This window comes from Hyperolius riggenbachi, chromosome 4 (genome assembly GCF_040937935.1).
Source record: "Hyperolius riggenbachi isolate aHypRig1 chromosome 4, aHypRig1.pri, whole genome shotgun sequence".
Taxonomy (NCBI): Eukaryota; Metazoa; Chordata; class Amphibia; order Anura; family Hyperoliidae; genus Hyperolius; species Hyperolius riggenbachi.
The window spans coordinates 327,056,283-327,080,498 of NC_090649.1; the positions used below are offsets into that span (position 1 = coordinate 327,056,283).

A 24,216-nucleotide genomic window follows, 5' to 3' on the forward strand; every position below is an offset into this window, starting at 1 on the left:
AATTTCACTGGGGAAATGTAAACTGCAGCCATTCTTACTGGTAAGGTTCTCAAACTTTGCACAGCTGGTCACTGGGTGACTGGGATTAATATTCAGAAAAGTGGGTGGAGCCTACAAAAGCCAATCAAAATTCACCCATTGATTTGGAAGGGGAATATTTAATTGCTGCCATTCTTGCACTGTTAATGGCACAAGCCTCAAACCTGGTACAGTTGGTCATTGGGTGACCCGGGTTCAAATTCAGAAAAAGGGGTGGAGCCACAAACAGCCAATCAGATTTGTTTCATTTCAATGCAAATTATTGATGCCAAAGACAGCAAAGCTCACAAACTTGGTAATTGAGTAATTGTGTATTTGTGTGTTAGGGTTAGCAACCATGGGCGCAGCCAACACCAGCCAAATACATACCCGGGCAACACCGGTCATCAGTGGGCTAAGACAAATACAAATTACACATACGGGTTTATTAGGCAAAGTATATTTATGGTAGTCTGCTTGCTTTTGACTGAAAGTAACTTACTAGGTTTTAATGAAACATTTCTATAACTTGGTAACAAAATGTGTCTGCTATTAGAGGTGGCCCGAACGGTTCACCGGAGAACTTGTTGGCGCGAATCTCAGTGGTTCGCGTTTGCCGCGAAACGCAATTTTTTTTCAAAAAAGTTTGCGTTCGCAGTTTTCCCATAGACTTTAATGGCGCCAACTTTAATGGTTAATAGCAAAGCCCCCTTACATAGTAGAAACACCAAATTTTCAGGGTACGTGGAGGGGGACAGTGACTATAAGAGGAAAATAAAGACCTTATGCTTTTTGAGAAAATCAATTTTAACAATCTCGTACTAATTGTGGGAAATGTTCCAACCGCCGCCGACTTTAACGGTTAATAGCAAAGCCCCCTTAAATGCCACAAACACCAAATTTGCATGGGAATGTTAAGAATACAAGTGGGAACAATAGGAACTTTATACTATTTGAGAAAATCAATTTTAAAAGTTCAAAGAAAAAAAACGTATACATTTCAATGCCGGTCAATGACATTCTAAGAAATGACAGACGCTGTTTCGGGCTATGCAGCCCTTTCTCAAACTGCTAAAATCTTTAGCAGTTTGAGAAAGGGCTGCATAGCCCGAAACAGCATCTGTCACTGCTTTTATGGAATAAAAGAGCTTTATACTAGTTTGGTGGTGCCGATCCGAGTGCATTTTGACTACAGAGGGCCCCAAGAGGCACTGGGGCAGGGATCAAGGCACACCCCCTGGTTCATTGGTGCTCCTACCACTTGCAACTTTGAATGACATTCTAAGAAACAATTCCCGCCGACTTTAGCAGTTAATAGCAAAGGCCCCTTACATCCCAGCAACACCAAATTTGCAGGATATGTTAAAAAGATAGTGGGAAGCAATATTTAAAAAAAATATTTTTTTTTTTAAGTTCAGATAGTGGGAAATTTTCCCCAAAATATGGCGTGCGGTCCCCCCTCCCGAGCCTCTGTAACATGTTGTGTAACATGTCCATGCAGGCTGGGATAGCCAGAATGCGGAGCCACCGCCAACTGGGGCTTTGCACCCTGAGCTATACCAGCCCGCATGGTCCATGGTATGGGGGGGCTCCGGGGGAGAGGGGCGGCCAAGCCTTCCCCTTTTCCCCGGAGCCCTTGTCCAATCTATGGACAAGGGGCTCTTCCTCACCTCCGGTGCCCCAGGAGGAGGTGGGGCGACTACTCCCTGGGGGGTGAGGAAGAGCCCCTTGTCCATAGATTGGACAAGGGCTCGGGGGGAGAGGGGAAGGCTTTGCCCTTGGACCATGCCGGCTGGTATAGCTCAGGGTGTGAAGCCCCAGTCGGCCAGGGCTCCGCATTCTAGCTATTCCAGCCTGCATGGGAGACAAGGGGTTATAGAGGCTCGGGAGAGAGGACCCCACGCCATTTGGGAGGGGGGGGGATTTCCCACTATCTGAACATTAAAAAAAATTAAATAAAAAAAAGAACATTTTTTATTTTTTTTTAAATATTGTTTACCTCTATCTTTTTAACATATCCTGCAAATTTGGTGTTGCTAGGATGTAAAGGGCCTTTGCTATTAACTGCTAAAGTCAGCAGCAATTGTTTCCCATGATCTGTCATTGACCAGCATTTAAAGAGGAACAGTCGCAAAAATTTTAACATTTAAAACTCATACACATAAGAAGTACATTTATTCCTGAGTAAAATTATTCATAAATTACTTTTCTCCTATGTTTCTGTCACTTACAGTACGTAGTAGAAATCTGACATTACCAACAGATTTTGGACTAGCCCATCTTCCCATAGGGGGGGTTCTCAGGGATTTCTCTATTTTTAAAAGCACTTAGTAAATGGCAGCTGCTCCATCCAACTGCCAAAATAGTGTGCAGCGAGCAGGGAGGCTGGCCAGCATCTTTGTATAAAGATTTTTCAGGGAGTATCTTTATAAAGAATCAAGACCATGCTGAGAATCCCCTATGGAGAGATGGACTAGCCCAAAATCTGTCGGTAATGTCAGATTTCTACTACCTACTGTAAGTGACAGCAACATAGAAGAAAAGTAATTTATGGCTCATTTTACTCTGGAAGAAATGTACTTATTTGTATGTTTTTTACATTTTAAGATTTTCGTGACAGTTCCTCCTTAAATGTATATGTTTTTTCCTTTGAACCTTTAAAATCGATTTTCTCAAAAAGTATAAGGTCTTTTTGAAAAAAAAAATGTTCCTAGTGTTCCCACTTTTCTTCTTAACATTCCCATGTACATTTGGTGTTTCTGGCTTTTAAGAGGCCTTTGCTATTAACCGTTAAAGTCGGCGGCGGTTGGAACATTTCCCACACTCAGTACGAAATCTTTAAAATTGACTTTCTCAAAAAGTATAAGGTCTTTTTGAAAAAAATGTTTTTCCTCTTGTAGGCACTGGCCACCTCCAGGTGTTAGACCTTTTGAAACATCTTTTCCATTACTTTTATGGCCAGAAACAGTGTTTGTAGTTTTTCAAGTTCGCCTGCCCATTGGAGTCTATTGCGGTTCGCCGAGTTCGCCAGTTCGCAAACGTTTGCGGAAGTTAGCATTCGCGTTTCGCAAACCCAAAATCTGAGGTTCGAGCCATCTCTATCTGCTATTTTAATTATGCAGTCATTGCTACTATTAATAATTGTATTTACTTTTTTATGTACAGTTTAGAGATTAATCCCTCATGCCAGTTTGATGTGGTCACTATATATGATGGAATTCCTGGTTACTCCTCTCAATTAGCAGCAATATGCTTCCCTGGGAATTATGTTTTTTATTCAACCTCTAACATCATGGGAATCAACTTCAAAACTGACTACAGTGTACAGCACAGTGGATTTTATGCAGTTTATTCTTCATATTATGGTTTGTATTAGAAGGCTTACACAGAATATTAATGTCTTAAGCATTTTATGAAAAACTCTATGGTGCATTAAAGAGACACTGAAGCGAAAAAAAAATTATGATATTATGATTTGTATGTGTAGTACAGCTAAGAAATAAAACATTAAGATCAGATACATCAGTCTAATTGTTTCCAGTACAATAAGAGTTGAGAAAACAAGTTGTTATCTCTATGCAAACAAGCCATTAAGCTCTCCGACTAAGTTAGTCGTGGAGAGGGCTGTTATCTGACTTTTATTATCTCAACTGTAAGTGAACTGTTTACTTTTTCTCTGCTAGAGGAGAGGTCATTACTTCACAGACTGCTCTGAAAGACTCATTTTGAATGCTGAGTGTTGTGTAATCTGCACATATTATAGAATAATGCAATGTTAGAAAAAACACTATATACCTGAAAAAAAAAGTATGAGAATATTTTCTTTGCTGCTAATCTTCTAGTAATTATTCATAGTACACAACCAATTCACTATATCATATATTTTTTTTTCGCTTCAGTGTCTCTTTAAACAAAGTCAGTCCTCCCCTAACTTATATCAGCTTTTTTTTATTGTACAGGCAACATGTAATGGGCGAATCAGTAAATTCCGGCGCATGGCGCTGAGCGCTGTAGCTGGGTGCCGTCATAGCAGCAATGTTATGCTGCACGCCCTTCGTGATGGTAATTAGTGGCTCCGGGGATTGCCAGACCCTAAATTACATCTCCCTCCCAGTTGCGACAACATGGAGAGGGAATGGTATTTAATGCCGCCTGGAAGATTAGCGGCAGCAGGGAGAGCCGTCATTTGGCTCGCCCTGTGCCGAACTGCCTGGCGCCGAGATAATATGTAATGGGAGCATATTTATAAAGGTCACTTTTTCTGTAAGTTGCTTTTCGCAATATCTATAAAATCAAACAAAAATATCTTGAAAAAGCTGCCTTTTTTTTCTTCTACAGCCATCCAAAAAACATCCTTTGGGAGTCAGGAACTCTCTGATAAGGGTACCTCCTTCCCACACCTGGCAATGATAGCTGGGGATGCCCTTTAATTTTAAGCATCCAAATGCTTTTTAAAGAAGCCTCACAATGACATACAGAAGAATACAACACATTATTCAAGATACCCAATTTTTCTTGAACTATCCTGGTTTCAGCACCAAAAACATTTTCTATATGTGTATATTGCTGTTTATTGGTATGATACTCTACCCTCCCAGTAATGTTTAGCCTAGGCTATGATGTCATGAAGGCTTCTCTTTCCAATGCATTGTCTGAGATCTGGTGTTTCTGCTCACTTTACACAAGCATTCCACAATGATGCACCTTGCCAGCAGTAAAGACATCTCCATCTGACATGAACTGATAAATTAAGAATGTAAATGTAAAGCAGAGTGAGGAAAGATTTGACAGTGAGCAAACATTGACCAAATAAATATAAATTATTATTGTAAAAAAAACAGTAATTTTATTAAATGAACTACGGATATTCCGTAAAGTTTCTCTGTAAATGCAAATACAACATTTTCCATAAATATTTTCTGTGGTAAGTTATTCCATGTCTGAGCCACCCTTACTGGGAAGAACCAGGCCACTTCTGCCAAGGTAATCTAGATCACCATGGGCTTTTAAAGAAAATATTTTACCCTGGTTCAAGGGTACTTTAAAAAAAATTTTCTAATATAAAGGATTACCTAAAGGATGCATTCAAAGTATATTCACTCCGTTTACCATTCTACTACATAGATTTGGTAAGATTGCACATAAACATCCTACATTTATCAACATTAAATTTCATATACCATATCCCTACTTAGGCATTGTAGCCATGCTGTTGAGATTTTTCTTTCTGTCACTATTCTGTGGAGGGTTGATAATTCTACAACATGTATCATCTTCAAAGATGGCAACATTACTTTGTATTCCATCCACACTAGGTCATCAAATAAAAAGCTGAATAGAATTGGACCCAGTACTGACTCTTGTGGGACCCCACTGCTATCATTTTCCCATATTGAGTATGAACCATTTAGTACTGCCCTTTGCCTTTGGGCGCCAGTTTTCTATCCATGTACATACATTTTCACCTAGTCTCTGCATCCTCAGTCTCTGCACCAGGCTAATGTGGAGAACCATGTCAAAAGCCTTTTCCAGGTCAAAGTGTACTATACTATTGCTTTCCCAAGATCTAGAGTTGCAATCACCACTTCATAAAAACTGTGCAAGTTGGTAATAATGCAAGATTTGTCTTTAATAAATCCATGTTAATTACATGTTTAAAGCATCCTTCCAAATGGTTTACACACAACTGATGTTAAGCATACAGGTCAGGACTTACAGGAGTATATGGTGCAAACTTATACCAACCTTTTTATTGTTTTTATAGTGGAGATGTCTAGAACGGATAGTAAGTCAAAAGGCAAATAAAAAAAAGACAGGGCACATAACCGGCTTGTATTGCTTAATTGCTTGTATTGTAGCAAACAGGTGAATACACAACATTTTGTGCCTGGCCCAAATTGAGCTGTTTTCTCCAATACAAGCAATTTCTGTGGCCAGTTGTTTGCCATCTCTTTTTACTTTCCTTTGGGTACCTGACAAGCAGGAGTGATGTACCTGCAGGAGTTTGGCACTGACAGCCTAGTACCAAGTTTGGGGACCAGTAGAGTGTGGCAGATGGGCCTTGCAGGACAGCAGGTAGAAAAAATGGCAATAGTGCTGGGTACATAGACACCAGCAGCAAGCAGCCCTGGGCAGAATTTCCCCCCAAGCACTCTAGCAAGTTTTCTGGAAAAAAAAATGCAGAGTTTAACTTCACCTATTTCACTGCAAATCATCCAATCACATTTTGAACGGAGAAAAAATGTCCACATTTTGTTTCAGTAAAAACTACATTTAATCTAAACATCAACTTACTTTTTTGTTTTGGGTACTATAGAGAAGTCTAAACTTCCTATTTGAGTTTTATTATTGCCTGTGTCCCTTGTGGTGAGATTCCATTTCACTTCCAGTGTGTGTGACAGTACCAATTAGGTTTCAAAATTGTATGGCCATACCTGACTCGGGAATTGGAAATAAATCCCTAGTGAGGACACTAGTAATTGCAACGAGAAACGAGAGAGAACACAGAGAGCCCAATGTAGTGCAGTATGTACTGGATTGATGTGGGTGATGAGAGGCAAGTATGTAAAGTTATACTCACAAACATGGGTTACCACTAAGGCAAACACAGAGGTGCCAGGCTGAGACATAGACACTTCTTGTTGTATGCTCCATGCCCTATTGCCTGATGAAGCTGGGCCATTCCTTTGAAACACGTTGCCATGACCCTTTGGAGTATATATATAAATAAATTTGCTTGTTGATATAATACCTACCTGTTTTTGTGTCTTCTTGGGGGGGGGGGGGGTAAGCCCACCACTGCCACCCCCCTTTTTAAAAAAAAAATTAGCTACTTTTATCCTTTTGGCGCCTCTGTTCATTTTCACACTAGTAATTATAACTTCTTGTTGTGTTGCTGGATAGTATGCTGGTTAGGGGTTCTGCCTCTGACACAGAAGACCAGGGTTCAAATCTTGGCTCTTCCTGTTCAGTAGGCCAGCATCTATTCAGCAGGAGTCCTTGGGCAAGACTCCCTAACACTGATACTGCCCATAAACCGCACCCTAGTGGCTGCAGCTCTGGCACTTTGAGTCCGCCAGGAGTACAGCACACTATAAATGTTAATTGTCTTGTCTTGTGTCTCCAGGGCAGAAAGAGAGAAGAAACCAAACCTAAAAAGAACCCAGAGATCAATAAAATCTGTCAGAGGTTCTCAATGGAAAACATTTAGATGGAATCCCACTCTAACATGATGAAATCTCTGAAGCCGTGATACAGCTCAGTGATGGGACACATGCATACTAGACTATACTAGCTATGTAATGCATGTGCTATGCAATGCTATGTAAAAAACAGGCTTCTTAATCTATTTGTCCTTTTTAAAAAAAAAAAAAGTCAAATTACAATTTTGACCATACTTGGTAAGGCATTTTTTAAATATTAGGATATAAATATAGGAGGAACACTCCTTGCTCTACCTTACAGACATTTATATTGTGTTTATTGATAATTTCCATGGGTTACTTAACATTTACTGTCCATTGTATTAAATTTGCAGTTTGTATTAAAATTGCAGTTTCTCTAAACTGATTATTTTTTTCTTGTCATGCAGTTAATCAAAACGTGTCACTGCCACCAACAGCAGGTAATCAAAACGTGTATATGCATATTTCCAGTGCCGGGCCGACGCAGAGGCGAGAGAGGCTCCAACCTCAGGGTGCAGTGTAGTCGCTCAGCTATCATTCCCCTATCGTGTTTGAAGCAGAGAGAAATAAGAACAGGGAATACATGGCAGTTACTGCAAGCCAGATAACTAGAGATTAATGTGTTGGGGGCCCTGGGGTGCCTCTTAGTCTAATGGCAATCAGTGTGTGACGGCTGGGGTGGGAGGGATGGAGGGGAGCATGTTAGTGTCTCAGCCTTGGGTGTTGGAGGACCTTGTACTAGGTCTGCATATTTCACTCCATCACAGGAAATTTTCTCTATGTTGGTATGCAATGTGCTGTGAAAGCTATGCAGAGCACAGATCAGGCACCCGATTAAAATACAGGAGACAAAACACCTGTTGCATGCGAGTGCCCTACCTTTCCTGCATCATGCACATGTTAATGGGACATTCAACCCTGTTTTTATACTCCCAATGCCTTTGCAGTTTTAACCTCTCCTGACATGCTAAATGTATCTTACTTAGCAACTAGTCTACCTAAGCCCGTTTAAAAATGGGCTCTAGGTAGTGATACTGCGACACCACCGCGCACGCAACCCAGAGCACGCAAGCACCCGCCGCCCTGCTCCATGGCCCGTCCTCCTGTCCCAGCGGTTGACTGTACTGTGCACATGCGCAGTACCAAAAAACCAGGGACACACAACCATTCAGTTGATGACGCAGGGACACTTGCACTTTATTGTATAGGATACAAGAGCCAAGGGGACTTCAAGCAAGGTGTGTGGCGTTTTCAAAGTGAGATGCTTGGCTGTTTCTACTGCTTTTGTGGCGCTGTCTTCAGCACTGTGCATCACTTTTTGCCTCAATCAGTTTTCTTATAATGGCAGATGAAATTTAGTGCTTTGCACGGTAATTACCACTAAGTGTTACTACATCTGACTCTGTTCATTCATTAGAGATGTTGCTATACAGGTCCTTATAAAATTAGCATATTGTGATAAAGTTCATTATTTTCTGTAATGTACTGATAAACATTAGACTTTCATATATTTTAGATTCATTACACACAGCTGAAGTAGTTCAAGCCTTTTATTGTTTTAATATTGATGATTTTGGCATACAGCTCATGAAAACCCCAAATTCCTACCTCAAAAAATTAGCATATCATGAAAAGGTTCTCTAAACAAGCTATTAACCTAATCATCTGAATCAACTAATTAACTCTATACACCTGCAAAAGATTTATGAGGCTTTTAAAAACTCCCAGCCTGGTTCATTACTCAAAACCGCAATCATGGGTAAGACTGCCGACCTGACTGCTGTCCAGAAGGCCATCATTGACACCCTCAAGCAAGAGGGTAAGACACAGAAAGAAATTTCTGAACGAATAGGCTGTTCCCAGAGTGCTGTATCAAGGCACCTCAGTGGGAAGTCTGTGGGAAGGAAAAAGTGTGGCAGAAAACACTGCACAACGAGAAGAGGTGACCGGACCCTGAGGAAGATTGTGGAGAAAGACCGATTCCAGACCTTGGGGGACCTGCGGAAGCAGTGGACTGAGTCTGGAGTAGAAACATCCAGAGCCACCGTGTACAGGCGTGTGCAGGAAATGGGCTACAGGTGCTACATTCCCCAGGTCAAGCCACTTTTGAACCAGAAACAGCGGCAGAAGTGCCTGACCTGGGCTACAGAGAAGCAGCACTGGACTGTTGCTCAGTGGTCCAAAGTACTTTTTTCGGATGAAAGCAACTTTTGCATGTCATTCGGAAATCAAGGTGCCAGAGTCTGGAGGAAGACTAGGGAGAGGGAAATGCCAAAATGCCTGAAGTCCAGTGTCAAGTACAGGTCAGGCGCTTCTGCCGCTGTTTCTGGTTCAAAAGTGGCTTGACCTGGGGAATGCGGCACCTGTAGCCCATTTCCTGCACACGCCTGTACACGGTGGATCTGGATTTTTCTACTCCAGACTCAGTCCACTGCTTCCGCAGGTCCCCCAAAGTCTGGAATCGGTCTTTCTCCACAATCTTCCTCAGGGTCCAGTCACCTCTTCTCGTTGTGCAGTGTTTTCTGCCACACTTTTTCCTTCCCACAGACTTCCCACTGAGGTGCCTTGATACAGCACTCTGGGAACAGCCTATTTTTTCAGAAATTTCTTTCTGTGTCTTACCCTCTTGCTTGAGGGTGTCAATGATGGCCTTCTGGACAGCAGTCAGGTCGGCAGTCTTACCCATGATTGCTGTTTTGAGTAATGAACCTGGCTGGGAGTTTTTAAAAGCCTCAGGAATCTTTTGCAGGTGTTTAGAGTTAATTAGTTGATTCAGATGATTAGGTTAATAGCTCGTTTAGAGAACCTTTTCATGATATGCTAATTTTTTGAGATAGGAATTTTGGGTTTTCATGAGCTGTATGCCAAAATCATCAATATTAAAACAATAAAAGGCTTTGAACTACTTCAGTTGTGTGTAATGAATCTAAAATATATGAAAGTCTAAAGTTTGTCAGTACATTACAGAAAATAATGAACTTTATAAAAATATGCTAATTTTTTGAGAAGGACCTGTATAAAACATCTTTGTAAATAGCAATATCTTTGGTCAATGCATTTCCTCCTCCCTCTTTTTATTTTATTAAAACGTTACTATCTTTACCTCATTTGCTGCAGGATTATTACCATAACAATTTGCAATTAATATCAACCCCACATAAGTGTGCCTGTCATCTGTCCACATAACAGGTGCCACCATGGCAGCCTTTTCGTTTACCACAAGCATTAAGTAAATTATGCTAATTGGATAAAACCTTGTCCTTTTCTTGTCATGGAATGTATTCACGTCATGAAATAGTGCCACGGTGGAAAACTAGAAGCAAAACATTGATCTTCTGTATTTATACAATAACAAGAATCTTAAATGAATGCTGGCCATTTGTGTTTATATGATATCCTCTAATCTGCTGCAGCGGTACAATGATTAAAATGACATTTTATGAAATGCTGAACATTTCTATAGAAAATATCTGCAAAACTTTTAATTTGTGAAGACTTTAAATATTAGTATCGTAGTGCATCTAATTCTGCTTTGAAGGTTAATGTCCCTGCAAACCAAAAGGCAGGCAGCACCAGTCGATAAGATTCTGTATTTTACTGCTTTCAGAATATATAAAAGAATATCAAAGTGATCTAAAAGTACCTATGCAGAACCTAAATTATAGTAATTCTTCTTCGCTTTTAGTTCCAGGAGCAAATTACACAGACTGTGGCGGAGTGCTGAATCAAATGTATGGCAATATTTCCAGCCCGCTCTATCCGAGCTATTATCCTAACAATGCCGACTGCAACTGGGAGATCCGTGTTCCTGTAGGATACTATGTCCAACTGTCATTCCGTCACTTTGAGTAAGTTCTCTCTCTCTCTCTACATCTATCTATCTATCTATCTATCTATCTATCTATCTATCTATCTATCTATCTACACAGTATATTATATATACATATATATATGATGATATATTTCTTATTTTCCAATGTTAAAATGAAGGGAAACTAAGGATGGTAGAGAGGACCAGTGTGGCTTAAATGATAAAACTACATCTTTCGCTTCTGAATTTTTTGTAATATGTGTGGCTAGGGGTGTAGTGGGGGCGTGGTTACAGGTGTGGCAGAGGCGTGTCTGCAAGTGTCTCTCTTTCTTATCTCAATATGTTGGGAGGTATGAATAAGCATTAGCTCTTTTTCTTGAAAGTGACAGCCGTGCGGCCCCACACATGTGGAATATAGAGCTGTGGGTTGGAATTCTCCTACAATCCCACCCAAAACAAATAAACAAACAAACAAACAAACAAACAAACAAAAAGACAACTTACATATGTAGCATGTGTGCACCATAAAACTTAAAGGCTTGGGGAAACTGATGCCTTGGTAAAGAGCTAAGAAACAACTCGGCTATGAAAAAAATTACCTTTAAGTATCCAGATATATCTTCCACACCATCTTTCACGCTGTCATCCGCACTGAAAAACGTGTGTCTATGGTACTGCACCGGCCTCTTCTGTGATCATGTTCATCATAACAGCTATGGTTCTGGAGACACTTTTTTGTGAAGTGGAGCCCACACAATATAGTACTGCAGGTCGCCAATAAATAGGAAGCCAAGTTGTAGCTGGAGAAATCAGACAGCTCAGTCACCTGTGCAATCCAGGGGCAAGGCAAAAATTCCTGGTAGCTAAACTGCAGGTTTGGGATTATGCCATGTATTTAAATGAGCATCACAGCAATCAATTAATATATTTGAGGCAATAGCTCTTTAACACATAGCTGAAAGAATAAGGCTACAGTCATAGATGTATGCAATATTAATGAACACCTTGTGTGAGCACAAACGTAAAGGACACTTAAAGGACTTCTGTCACGAAAATCTTAAAATGTAAAATACATGTAAATATATACAAATAAGAAGTATGTTTCTTCCAGAGTAAAATGAGTCATAAATCACTTTTCTCCTATGTTGCTGTCACTTACAGTAAGTAGTAGAAATCTGACATTACCGACAGGTTTTGGACTAGCCCATCTTCTCATAGGGGGTTCTCAGGGTTTTCCTTTACTTTCAAAACCACTTAGTGAATGGCAGTTGATCCATCCAACTGCCAAAAAAGTGTGCGGTGAGGCCAGCATCTTTGTATAAATCTTTTTCAGGGACTGTCTTTATAAAGAATAAAGGCCATGCTGAGAATCCCCTATGGAGAGTTGGACTAGCCCAAAACCTGTTTGTAATGTCGGATTTCTACTACCTACTGTAAGTGACAGCAACATAGGAGAGTAAAGTAATGTATGGCTCATTTTACTCAGGAAGAAATGTACTTCTTATTTGTATGTGTCTTAAATGTTAAGATTTTCACGTCAGTTCCTCTTTACTCTTTAAAATTTAATTTGGGGACCGCGGTGTTAAACCCCCCTAAAGACCAGGCCATTTTTCTTAAATTGGGACACTGCAGCTTTACGGGATCACTGCATGGCCACACAACTCAGCACACAAGCGATCCCCCCCCCTTTTCTCCCCACCAACAGAGCTCTCTGTTGGTGGGGTCTGATCGCTCCCCCAATGTTTATTTATTTTTTTAGTAAATATTTATTCTATTTTTCTACAAAATTTTACTATTTTTTTTATTTCTTTTTCTGCCCGTCCCTCCCTCCCCCGCCAGCCAATCAGCATGATCGGCTGTCATAGGCTGCAACCTATGACAGATGATCACTTCCTGCACTACAGAGGGGACGGCGTGTCACACGGCTGTCCCCAGTACAGCGCTGCCTTAGATCGCAGTGCTGTACAGGGTTATTAGATGGCGGTTTCACCATCTAACAGTCACAGATCGGCGATCATCGGTGGGAGACTGAAGGCAGAGCGGAGCCTTCCAAGCGGAGATGCACGCGATCTCCAGCTTGCCCCATTGATAGCCGTTCACGCGTGGAGCGTTCCTGGGGCTGCTGCCATGTTCACACCAATCGTGGAGCAGTCGGCAAGTAGTTAAAGTGAAAAAAGGTAGATACTTACCTCAGTAGTGGGAAGCCCCTGGATAGTCTAAACTCTAGAGGATTCTCATATCCTACTACAGACCACCATTCCAACGCAGGGTCCCTCTGTACCTATTCATTGCTAGTGTGGCTGTGGAAGAAACACATTCAGTGCATAAGAAGCTTTGTTCTACTGGGCATGCGCAGAACTTGCTTACATACAGGGATGCTCATCCGGATCCGGGTACCCGGGTAAACCCGGGTACCCGACCATATTTACGCTATCCGGGTCGGATCTAGATCCAGATACCTGGGCCAATATCTGGATAGCTCTATGCGGGTATCTGGCCGCATAATCCGGATACCCGCGGGTACCTGCGGATATCTGACGGATATCTGGATCTGGGTACTGTAACAAGGGAGATGATGTCATTGAGCCAACCAGAGGGCTCCCAGCCAATCAGAGGGCTCCCAGCAGAAGCCCTAGCAACCAATCACAGAGGGGAACTCTGGCCAGCCCTACCTGACCTCATTGAGCCAATCAGAGGCCTCCCAGCCTAAGCCCTGGCACCCAATCACAGAAGGGAACCTTGGCCAGCCCCCCTGTGTAATAAGGAGGGCTGGCATGATGAGACAGATCGTCCTTGCTTGTGTGGCTGGCTGGTCACTGACAGACTTGCTCCAGTGCTGTTGGCTTAGCAAGTGCTGCCTGTATACAGTGATAAACCTAAAGCTTTGAGTGCTAAACACCTTCACTACACTATTGTTCTATTGTTTTTTTTAGCTAGCTAGTGTAATTGTTTGATTTCATTCACTCAGTTAGTTCCTGTCTGTGTCTGTGTGTGCTGTGCAGGACATTATAGGTTAGGGAATAGGATTACTGTGTTATTGTATTGTATTATATAGTTAGTTAGTACTGCAGTTAGTTGTTAGAGAGAGTAGTACTGTGTTAGCTTACTACAGATTACTGCAGTGCTGCTGTGCTGAGCATTGTCAGTGTGACAGTTAGACAGTGTGCACTGTCTGTCCTCTACTCTGCGGTCTGTCACTCCGAGCTGATTTGATTTAAAGTCCAACCCCGATTTCATTAAAGTAAAAGTACCCCACATCATCTGGTGACATCATCACGTATAAGTTGTACTATGTCTGCTGGCACCGGCAGCCGGGGGAGGGGAAGCAAGGGCAAGAGGACGGGGAGCAACATTACGGCCACCCTCAGAAGGTCTGCCGTGTCAGTGTCGACCCCAGCGGGCAGCCTACCCTCAGTCAGTGAGCTTTTCGCTCCAGGCGCCACGATTGAACTCAAGGCTGTTAGCCGCAAGGAGTTTGAGGAGGATGTTCTGGGTTTTGAGGAGGGGGGGTATGATGTTGATGATGGGACCGTGACTACCATCCACAGGATGGGGATGTCATCTCTGAGGAGGAGGATGCATCGGTGGGTTTGGCACGGAGCATCAGCATTGCAGACAGTGGCCGTGGAATGCGGGACCCACCACATCCTTCTGCCGCTACCACCAGCCGCACCACTCAACCCCCAACCGCCACAGGGAGAAAAGCCGCAGCATCCCATTCAGGCCGCAGGGGAATCTTCACCTCCCCAATCTGGCGGTTTTTCACTCTGCCCTCATTGGACAGCAAGTGTGCCATATGCAATGTGTGCAAACTACAGATGAGTAGATGTTGTGACCCCTACAAGTATGGCACCTCCAGCTTCATCACCCATCTGGCCAAAAAACATGTTGTTGAGCATGAGGAGTTCAAGAGGCTGAAGCAAGCTGGCGCTGGCCCCCACCGCCACAGTGCCACAGACCACTGCTGCCGATACCACCACCTATATTCAACCCAAAACACAATTGCGGTGTCATTTTTTGGAGGTGTCTGGGCTGAAAACTGTCACGTCCCAGTTGTGCGATTGGACTTTGGACACAATGGGCTTGATTCACAAAGCGGTGCTAACTGTTAGCACGCCTGTGAAAAACCCCTTAGCACGTCTAAACGAGCTTTTCACGCGCAAAACTTTATGCGCGCAAAACTTTATGCGCTTAAAACTTTACCTGCGCACTGCACAGAGCGCAGGGCGCTCCGTGCGAAGTGCCCATTAAAGCCTATGGGACTTAGCGCGCGCATAGGACTTTGCGCAAAACTTTGCGCGCGATCTGATTGAGAAATCCGGTGCTAACCTACTTAGCACCCTGGTTAGCACGTCTAAAGACTTTAGACGTGCTAAGTAGGTTAGCACTGCTTTGTGAATCAAGTCCAATGTGGGCTGCACGACCGCTGTCTGGAACCTAGTCCTGATGTTAATTTTTTTTAGTTTTTTTTTTCCATTTTATGTCCACCAAATAATAAATTAGTGTTTCCCTTTAAAAAAAAACATGATGCTACATGCTTCATTTACCCTAAAAACCCTTTTTAAAGCTATTTAAAGGGCACTTCCATTTTTTCTATCTAGATACCCGAATAGGTCGGGTACCCGCGGGTAACTTGGTCGGATACCCGAATTCACTCGGGTATCCGCAAGGTCGGATCCGAGTACCCGAATCGGATCCAGATATCTGGGTACCCAGATCCGGGCGGGTATTAAAAAGTACTACCCAAGCAACCCTGCTTACACATGCCCAGTTTGGATGCATTCATCCATAGCTGAAAGTGCAACCGGAAGGTGAAGGGGGACCCTGTGCTGTACAAGAATCCCAGGAAGCCTCTGGACCATCCAGGGGCTTTCAACTGCTGAGGTAGTTAACCAGTTTTTGTTTTTGTAATCACTTTAGATGTGCTTTTCTGCCAGCCCAAATGAGCAATAATCATTAGGGCAGAAATACAAGTATATCAGAAAATGATATTAATCCCTCATACTGTGTTGCAATAATATCACAAGAGACGGAGACCGACCCTGGTCTTCACATCTCAGTCACCAATGCAACACTTTGTGGGCCTTTTCGAACAAGTATGCATGTTAACCTTAGAGATGGCTCGAACCTCCGATTTAATTTCCGCAAAAGTTTGCACACATGCAAAGTTCAGCGAACCGCAATAGACTTCAATGGGGAGGTGAACTTTGAAAACTAGAAACACGTATGCTGGCCACAAGAGTGATGGAAAAGATGTTTCAAGGGGTCTAACACCTGGAGGGGGGCATGGCGGAGTGGGATACATGCCAAAAGTCCCGGGGAAAAATCCGGATTTGACGCACAGCAGCGTTTTAAGGGCAGAAATCACATTTTATTGCTAAACTGGAGGCCTAAAGTGCTTTAAAACATCTTGCATGTGTATACATCAATCAGGTAGTGTAATTAGTGTACTGCTTCACACTGACAGACTAAACTCACTGTGTAACACACCGCCAAACAGCTGTTTGTGTAGTGACGGCCAGGCTGGACTGGTGAGCATGTTGCTCCCCATGGTGGCCAGAGTGCAGGCGATGGCGGTTTTCAAGCCCATATGGTCGGGCTGAGGTAGCTGAATGACAGAACAACAGTGACTGAGTGTCCAGCTGATCGAATTTGGTCTGTCCACAATGAAGCAATGACCTTATTATCTATCTTCTTGGGTCAGGTGTGCCCCCCAACACACTCATATAGCCGGCGGTCATTGCTTCATTGTAATACGTAAGCCCCTTCACCGCGGCAAGGTAACGATCATGAAGGGGAAGTGACACATGTACATGCCTTTTGTTTTGTTGTTGCAGCTGCAGTGCAGCCAGAAAAATTAGGCAGGCATGTACACACACCAGAAAAAATTATTAAAGCGGCCACTGCTAGCAGCGGCCTTAAAAATTCAGGAATCCGCCTGGAGTCCTGGACCATGTTGGTGGTGGCGTAGAAGGCAGTCAAGTGGCCTGCAGGCAGAGATGCTGTGTGGGGACCGACTTAGTCTTGGGGCAGGCAGCCAGTCCCACGGCGTGCAGGCAGAGATGCTGTGTGTGGGGACTGACTTAGTCTTCGGGCGGGCAGTAGCCCTCCGGGATCCATGCCTCATTCCTTTTGATAAAGGTGAGGTACTGAACACTTTTGTGACTTAGGCGACTTCTCTTCTCAGTGACAATGCCTCCAGTTGTGCTAAAGATCCTTTCTGACAGGACGCTTGAGGCAGGGCAAGACAGAAGTTGGATGGCAAATAGTGACAGCTCTGGCCACAGGTCAAGTCTGCGCACCCAGTAGTCCAAGGATTCATCGCTGCTCACAGTGTCTACATCCACACTTAAGGCCAGGTAGTCAGCTACTTGCTGGTCGAGGCGTTGGTGGAGGGTGGATCCGGAAGCGCTAAAGTGAGGCTAAAGAATGTCCGCATGTCTGACATCACCATGAGGTCGCTAGAGCGTCCTGTCCTTGCCTGCGTGGACATGGGAGAAGGTTTATTGGCAGTGGTACCTTTATTCCGTTGTGCTGTAACATCACCCTTAAACGCACTGTAAAGCATAGTTGCCAGCTTGTTCTGCATGTGCAGCATCCTTTCTGCCTTCAGGTGAGTTGGTAACATGTCTGCCTCTTTGTGCCTATACCGAGGGTCTAGTAGCATGGCCACCCAGTAATTGTCATCCCCCTTTTCATACGGGGGTCCCTCAACAGGCTGGACAGCATGAAAGATGCCATCTGCACAAAGTTAGATCTATACGTACTATCCAACTCCTCTTGCTCTACCTCAGTGATGTCAGGTAAGTTCTCCTCCTCCCCCCAGCAACGAACAATACCATGGGAGCGTTGAGCAGCACAAGCCCCCTGCGACGCCTGCTGCGGTTGTTCTATTGCTGCCTCCTCCTCCTAAAAAAAACACCTTCCTCAACATCTGACTCCTCTTCCCCAAACGACTCTTCCTCCTCCTCCCCCCTCTGAACTGCCGCAGGTGTTGAGGAAACATCTGGTTCTGATGAGAATTGATCCCATAACTCTTCCTCCTGTAACTGTTCCTGTTCACGCTTATCCACAGCTTGATCCACCATTCTACGCGCAGCACATTTCAGGAAGAAGGCACACGGGATCAAGTCGCTGATGGCGCCTTCACTGCGACTCACCATGTTTGTCACCTCCTCAAATGGCCGCATGAGCCTGCAGGCATTTCGCATGAGTGTCCAGTTCTTCGGCCGGCCAGAACATCCCCATCTCCCCAGAGCATGTCCTTCTACCGTAGTTGTAGAGATACTGGGTGACAGCTTTCTCCTGTTGTAGCAGGCGGTCGAACATCAGGAGGGTAGAAGTCCAGTGAGTCGGGCTATCGCAAATCAAGCTCCTCACCGGCAAGTTGTTTCTCCACTGAATATCGGCCAAGCGTGCCATGGACGTGTAAGACCGCCTGAAATGCCCACACAACTTCCTGGACTACTTCAGGACATGCTGTAAGCCTGGGCACTTACACACAAATCTCTGGATTACGAGATTGAGCACATGTGCCATGCAGGATACATGTGTCAACTTTCCCAAATTCAAAGCCGAAATGAGATTGCTGCCGTTGTCACACACCACATTGCCGATCTCCAGTTGGTGCGGGGTCAGCCACTGATCCACCTGTTTGTTCAGAGCAGCCAGGAGGAGAGCTGCTCCAGTGTGACTCTCCGCTTTGAGGCAAGACATGTCTAAGATGGTGGGACACCGTCGTACCTGGCACGCAGCATAGGCCCTGGGTAGCTGGGGCTGTGTAGCTGGAGAGGAGATCACAGCACCAGAAGAGTTGCTCTGCCACTCAGCCAAGGAGGAGGAGAACGACAGTGAAGAGGATGTAGCAGTAGGAGGAGATGGAGAGGAGGTGGCAGCAGGCCTGCCTGCAAGCCGTGGAGGTGTCACAACTAGGTCCACTGCATAGCCACATACTCCCTGCTTGCCATCGGTCACCAGGTTGACCCAATGGGCTGTGTTAATAATGTACCTGCCTTGACCATGCTTGGCAGACCAGGAATCCGTGGTCAGATGGACCCTTGACCCAACGCTGTGTGCCAAAGATGACACCACTTGCCTTTCTACTTCATGGTACAGTTTGGGTATCACCTTTTTTGAGAAATAATTGCGGCCTGGTATCTTCCACTGCGGTGTCCCAATGGCCATACATTTTCGGAAGGCCTCAGAGTCCACTAGCTGGTATGGTAACAGCTGGCGAGCTAACAGTTCCGCCAAGCCAGCTGTCAGACGCCGGGCAAGGGGGTCACAGGCAGACATTGGCTTCTTCCGCTCAAAGATTTCCCTCACGGACACCTGGCTGCTGCTGTGGGCAGAGGAGCAGGAGCCACTCAAGGTGAGAGGCGGAGTGGAGGCGGTTGGCTGTGATTGTAAAGGTGCAAGAGAGAAAGGGGCTGAAGATGATGCACCTGAAGGAGGAAGAGGAGAAGAAGGGTGGCTTTGCTTTTGTGTGCTGCTTTTGCTCAGGTGGTCTTCCCATTGCAGTTTGTGCCTTTTCTGCATGTGCCTTCATAAGGCAGGTGTCCCTACGTGAGTGTTGGCCTTTCCACGGCTCAATTTTTGGTGGCAGAGAGTACAGATGGCATTGCTCTGATCTTTGGCATACACATTAAAAAAATGTCCACACCGCTGAGCCACTCTAGGTTGTGGGCACTATGGTGGCGTCAGCAGCTGACATTGAAGGGCATGTTGGCTGGCTGTTCATAGGTGGCGATGCATGGCGCCGGACACTGCCACCAGCTGTTTCTGATGATGAGCTCCCCCTGCTTCTTTCAGGAACTTGTCTCCTCCTACTCCTCTCTGACTCCCCCTCTGAATTGTCCCCTTGGTCATCTTGTCTCTTAGGATCCCACGTGGCATCCGTATCATCGTCAACATCATAATAATCCTCCCCAGCTTCGCTTGCCTCAGACACCTCATAAAATGCACCAACAGCAGGTACCTCATCATCCTCCTCCTCACACCTTACCTCCATAGTGTCGCCTAACTCAGACATATGAGGTGGTGTAACTTGCTTAGTGCCTTCATCTTGTTGTAACAATAATGGCTGTAAATCAGTGATTTCCCGACCAAATAACACTCCACTGCTGGAGGAGGGATAAGGGGAAGTTAATTACATAACTTTTAGTAGTTGGTCAACAGTCATTCTGTTCCCATAACATGTCAGTAGTTGTTCCTTTACCACCAGTGGTTCTTACGTCCCTGTAGACAGCTGTCACCTTGTAACAAGTCAGCCATCACTCTGCGTTCCTGTAAAGTGCTTGATATCACTGTATCTTCCAGTAACAAGTTGTCCCCACTTCTTCCCAAAAAAAGACTAAGAAGAAACCCTGGAGTAAATTGATAAATTGTTAGCAGTCACTGCATCTTAAAGGAAAACTTTAGGGTTTTTTTTTTAACATGAATGTAATTCATAGATATGTCCCTTTAATGGGAATATACAATTTACTGCAATAATCACCCTTCCTCTGTCCTCCAGTGTCTGTATGTGGTGATACTTTTTTTTTGCTGGGAATACACCATGAGGTTTTTTTGGCAGATAGATAGCTCGATAGATAATTTCCGACAGGTCTGATCTGACTTTTATCATTTTTCTGAGCTCTTTGCTCATAGAATTGAATGGAAATGGATTGGAAAAACGATCAGAAAATCGATCGACTAGTAAATCTGCCCAAAAAATATCATGGTGTATTCCCAGCATAAGGAGTCGAATCCTCTTGCTGGAGAAAGAAGCAGAGTATTGCCTGCAGTTCCACCCTGTTGCCACCCCATTTACAGCCTTTCCCTCCCCCTACTGTCACGTCATCTGTGACAGCTTTTCACATTTGTGTGGGCTCCCTGACTACACTACAGCCTTTCCCTCCCCTGCTGTCACGTCATCTGTAACAGCTCTTTACACTTGTGCCGCCTCCCTGTCTACACTACAGCCTTTCCCTCCCCTGCTGTCACGTCATCTGTAACAGCTCTTTACACTTGTGCCGCCTCCCTGTCTACACTACAGCCTTTCCCTCTCCTGCTGTCACGTCATCTGTAACAGCTCTTTACACTTGTGCCGCCTCCCTGTCTACACTACAGCCTTTCCCTCCCCATCTGTCACGTCATCTGTAACAGCTCTTTACACTTGTGCCGCCTCCCTGTCTACACTACAGCCTTTCCCTCCCCCTGCTGTCACATCATCTGTGACAGCTTTTCACATTTGTGTGGGCTCCCTGACTACACTACAGCCTTTCCCTTCCCTGCTGTCACGTCATCTGTAACAGCTCTTTACACTTGTGCCGCCTCCCTGTCTACACTACAGCCTTTCCCTTCCCCTGCTGTCACGTCATCTGTGACAGCTTTTCACACTTGTGTGGGCTCCCTGACTACACTACAGCCTTTCCCTCCCCTGCTGTCACGTCATTTGTAACAACTCTTTACACATGTGCCGCCTCCCTGTCCAATCCAATCCAATCCAATCCAAAAAAGCTTTTTTGGCAGGACCAAATACATTTAGCATTGCCAAAGCAAAACAATGCATTAACATGGGGGGGGGGGGGAGGGGGGGATAAGGGAAAGGTATCGGGGGTTGGGGTATGTAGTCCTTAGGGTGAGATATACACTACAGCCTTTCCCTCCCCCTGCTGTCACATCATCTGTGACAGCTTTTCACACTTGTGTGGGCTCCCTGACTACACGGCTTGAGCTGCCTAGTGCTGCATCGGCCACATTGTAATTCATGAACTACTAAGTTTATACAATCTCCTCATGGCCGCGATGACCCAGAAGTGCTAACTGGGTCGCGGCCATCTTGTGGCAGGAGTTTAAAATTATATTTGAAGTCTGGGGTGAAAGAGGAACAATGTGATATGTTTATTTTAGCACACTTTTTTCTATCACAGATCTCCTTTAAGTGGGGCATGCACTGTTAGATTTCTACAAGCTCAGGTAAATGATAGATCTCTCTATTACCACTTTTCATCACTACAGATATTTTTATCAGATTTAAAGGACCACTAGAGTGAAAAAAGTAAGCAGATAAAATATGACAGAGCCGACAGGTTTTGGACTAGTCCATCACCTCATGGGGAATTCTCAGGGTTTTCTTTGTTTTTAAAAGCATACCCTGAACAGTGGTTGCTCTGCCAACTGCCAAAATAGTGTGCAAGAGAGTAGAGAGGCTGGCTGGTATCTTACTATTTTGGCAGTTAGACATCACAAATGATTTTTAAAACAAAGACAACTGAGAATCCCCCATGAAGAGATGGACTAGTCCTCAACCTGTTGGTTCTGTCAGATTTTAACTGCTTAATATTTTCACTATAGTGATCCTTAACAGGACCACAATCGCGAAAAAGTAGGCAGTTAAAATCTGACAGAAATTGAATTGCAAAGTCTATCTGACAAAATAGTGTGCAAGTGATTAGGGAGGCTGTTAAACTGCTGTTCAGGTAATGCTTTGGAAAACAAAGAAAGTCCCCTATGAGGAGATGGACTGGGCCCAAAACCTGTCGGTTCTGTCAGATTTTAACTGCCTACTTTTTTCACGATAGTGGTCCTTTAACCAGTTAAGGACCACAGGCTTTCACCCCCCCCCCCCCCCCTAGTGACCGAGCCATTTTTTACAATTCAGGCCACTGCAGCTTTAACAGTGTGCTGCACGGCCATACAACTTAGCACACTAATGAATCCTGCATCCTTTTCTTGCCACCAACAGAGCTTTCTGTTGGTGGCATCTGATTGCTGCTGCGTTATTTTTTATTATTAATTTAATTGTCTATATATATATATATATATATATATATATATATATATATATATATATATATATATATATATTTACTGCACTAGATCGCAGTGCTGTACAAGCAGTTTCTGCATTTTTTTCCATTTTTTTTTTCAGCCTGCCAGCAGGTTGTTTATGGAGCGGAGCTCTGTAACTCAGCAGGGATGCGCGATCCCTGCTGATCTCCTTCCCCAGGCCCTGGGGGAGCCAACTTCCAGAAGCCTATTGGAGTTAGGTGCTCAGGAAGGGGTTAAAGAGAAACTGTAGTGAAAATAACGTAGTGAATAAAATTGCTTATTTCTTTTATAAATTAATTGGTCAGTGTTTGCCCATTGTAAAATCTTTCTTTGTCCCAATTTATATTCTGCAATTTATATCATTAGTCCTGCCAGGTGATCTCTGTGCATACTACTCTCAGTAAACAAACATTTTGCAGAGGGAGATATGCCTTGCTTTGCAATTGAAAAAAAAAAACATTTCCCACAATGCAATGAGGTTACTCAGTAAATTGTCAGGACTGTGGTCATACCATGTGCGTGGATGTGTGTGTGGGGAGATGGGGGTTAATGCTGGAAAGTGGGCGGGTCATTGGGGGTATGGACTGAGCTTGCATAATCTCTTAATGCTCACAGTGATTGGGGGTAGGGTTATTAGTGGATGTCTTGTGTAAGTGGAGGGCTGCATTTGTGTTATTATTGTATTGGGTGAGGCAGAGGGATTTTATATGTGTGATTGTGTGCAGTGGCATAGGGATTACCACAGAAATTACAGCACCTGCTATGAAACCCACAGAAAAGGGTGGCCCATTGGCCTCTGTTGGTGATAAGGGGGTTCACTGTGGGTGCTGGAGGCCCCTTTGGCTTCCCATACTGGTAGTACCTCTAGCTACTTATAATACTGTGGCTACTTATACTAGGGGCTACCTAATACTGGTGGGTATTTCTAGCTCCCTATACTGGGAGTCTGCCTAGGGCATAGAAGTACTTTATCTTTTTTTTGGGGGGGAAGCAATCAAAATTTTGCTAACGGGCCCCGTGATTTCTAGTTGCACCCATAATTTTGTGCATAGAACAATAGTGCTGATTTTGTGCTGATGCTCTGCCTCTAATACTGTAAGACTTGCACTAAAAGCATACTTGAAAGTGAATAGAAATCACAAAAGATGTCCCCACAGGTTGATGAGACCCTCCCTAAAGCCTTGTATACACTTTCATTTATGATTGGCCAGTAGCAGACCAATTTTACCACCTCCATGTAGTATGATTGTTTACCTGTACAATCTACACTAAGTTGGCATGTGACCATATTGGTTAACCTAAGGGCTGGTTAAACGTGATAATGCGGCTCTGTCCATACAATTACATGGTACCGACTTTTCCTGCCACTCACATAAACGCTGCATTTTA

The 24,216-nt window shown here is 44.0% G+C and overlaps 1 protein-coding gene across 1 annotated transcript in view; it reads left to right on the forward strand.

Annotated features, from left to right (window-relative positions):
- Positions 1 to 24,216, forward strand: part of LOC137504798 (deleted in malignant brain tumors 1 protein-like) — a 218,666-nt gene that overhangs the window by 105,156 nt on the left and 89,294 nt on the right. The window contains exons 12-14 of the mRNA XM_068233390.1: positions 3,184 to 3,383; positions 7,610 to 7,642; positions 10,888 to 11,050. Of these exons, the coding sequence (XP_068089491.1) occupies positions 3,184 to 3,383; positions 7,610 to 7,642; positions 10,888 to 11,050 (396 nt within the window). The remainder of the gene's footprint in view (positions 1 to 3,183; positions 3,384 to 7,609; positions 7,643 to 10,887; positions 11,051 to 24,216) is intronic.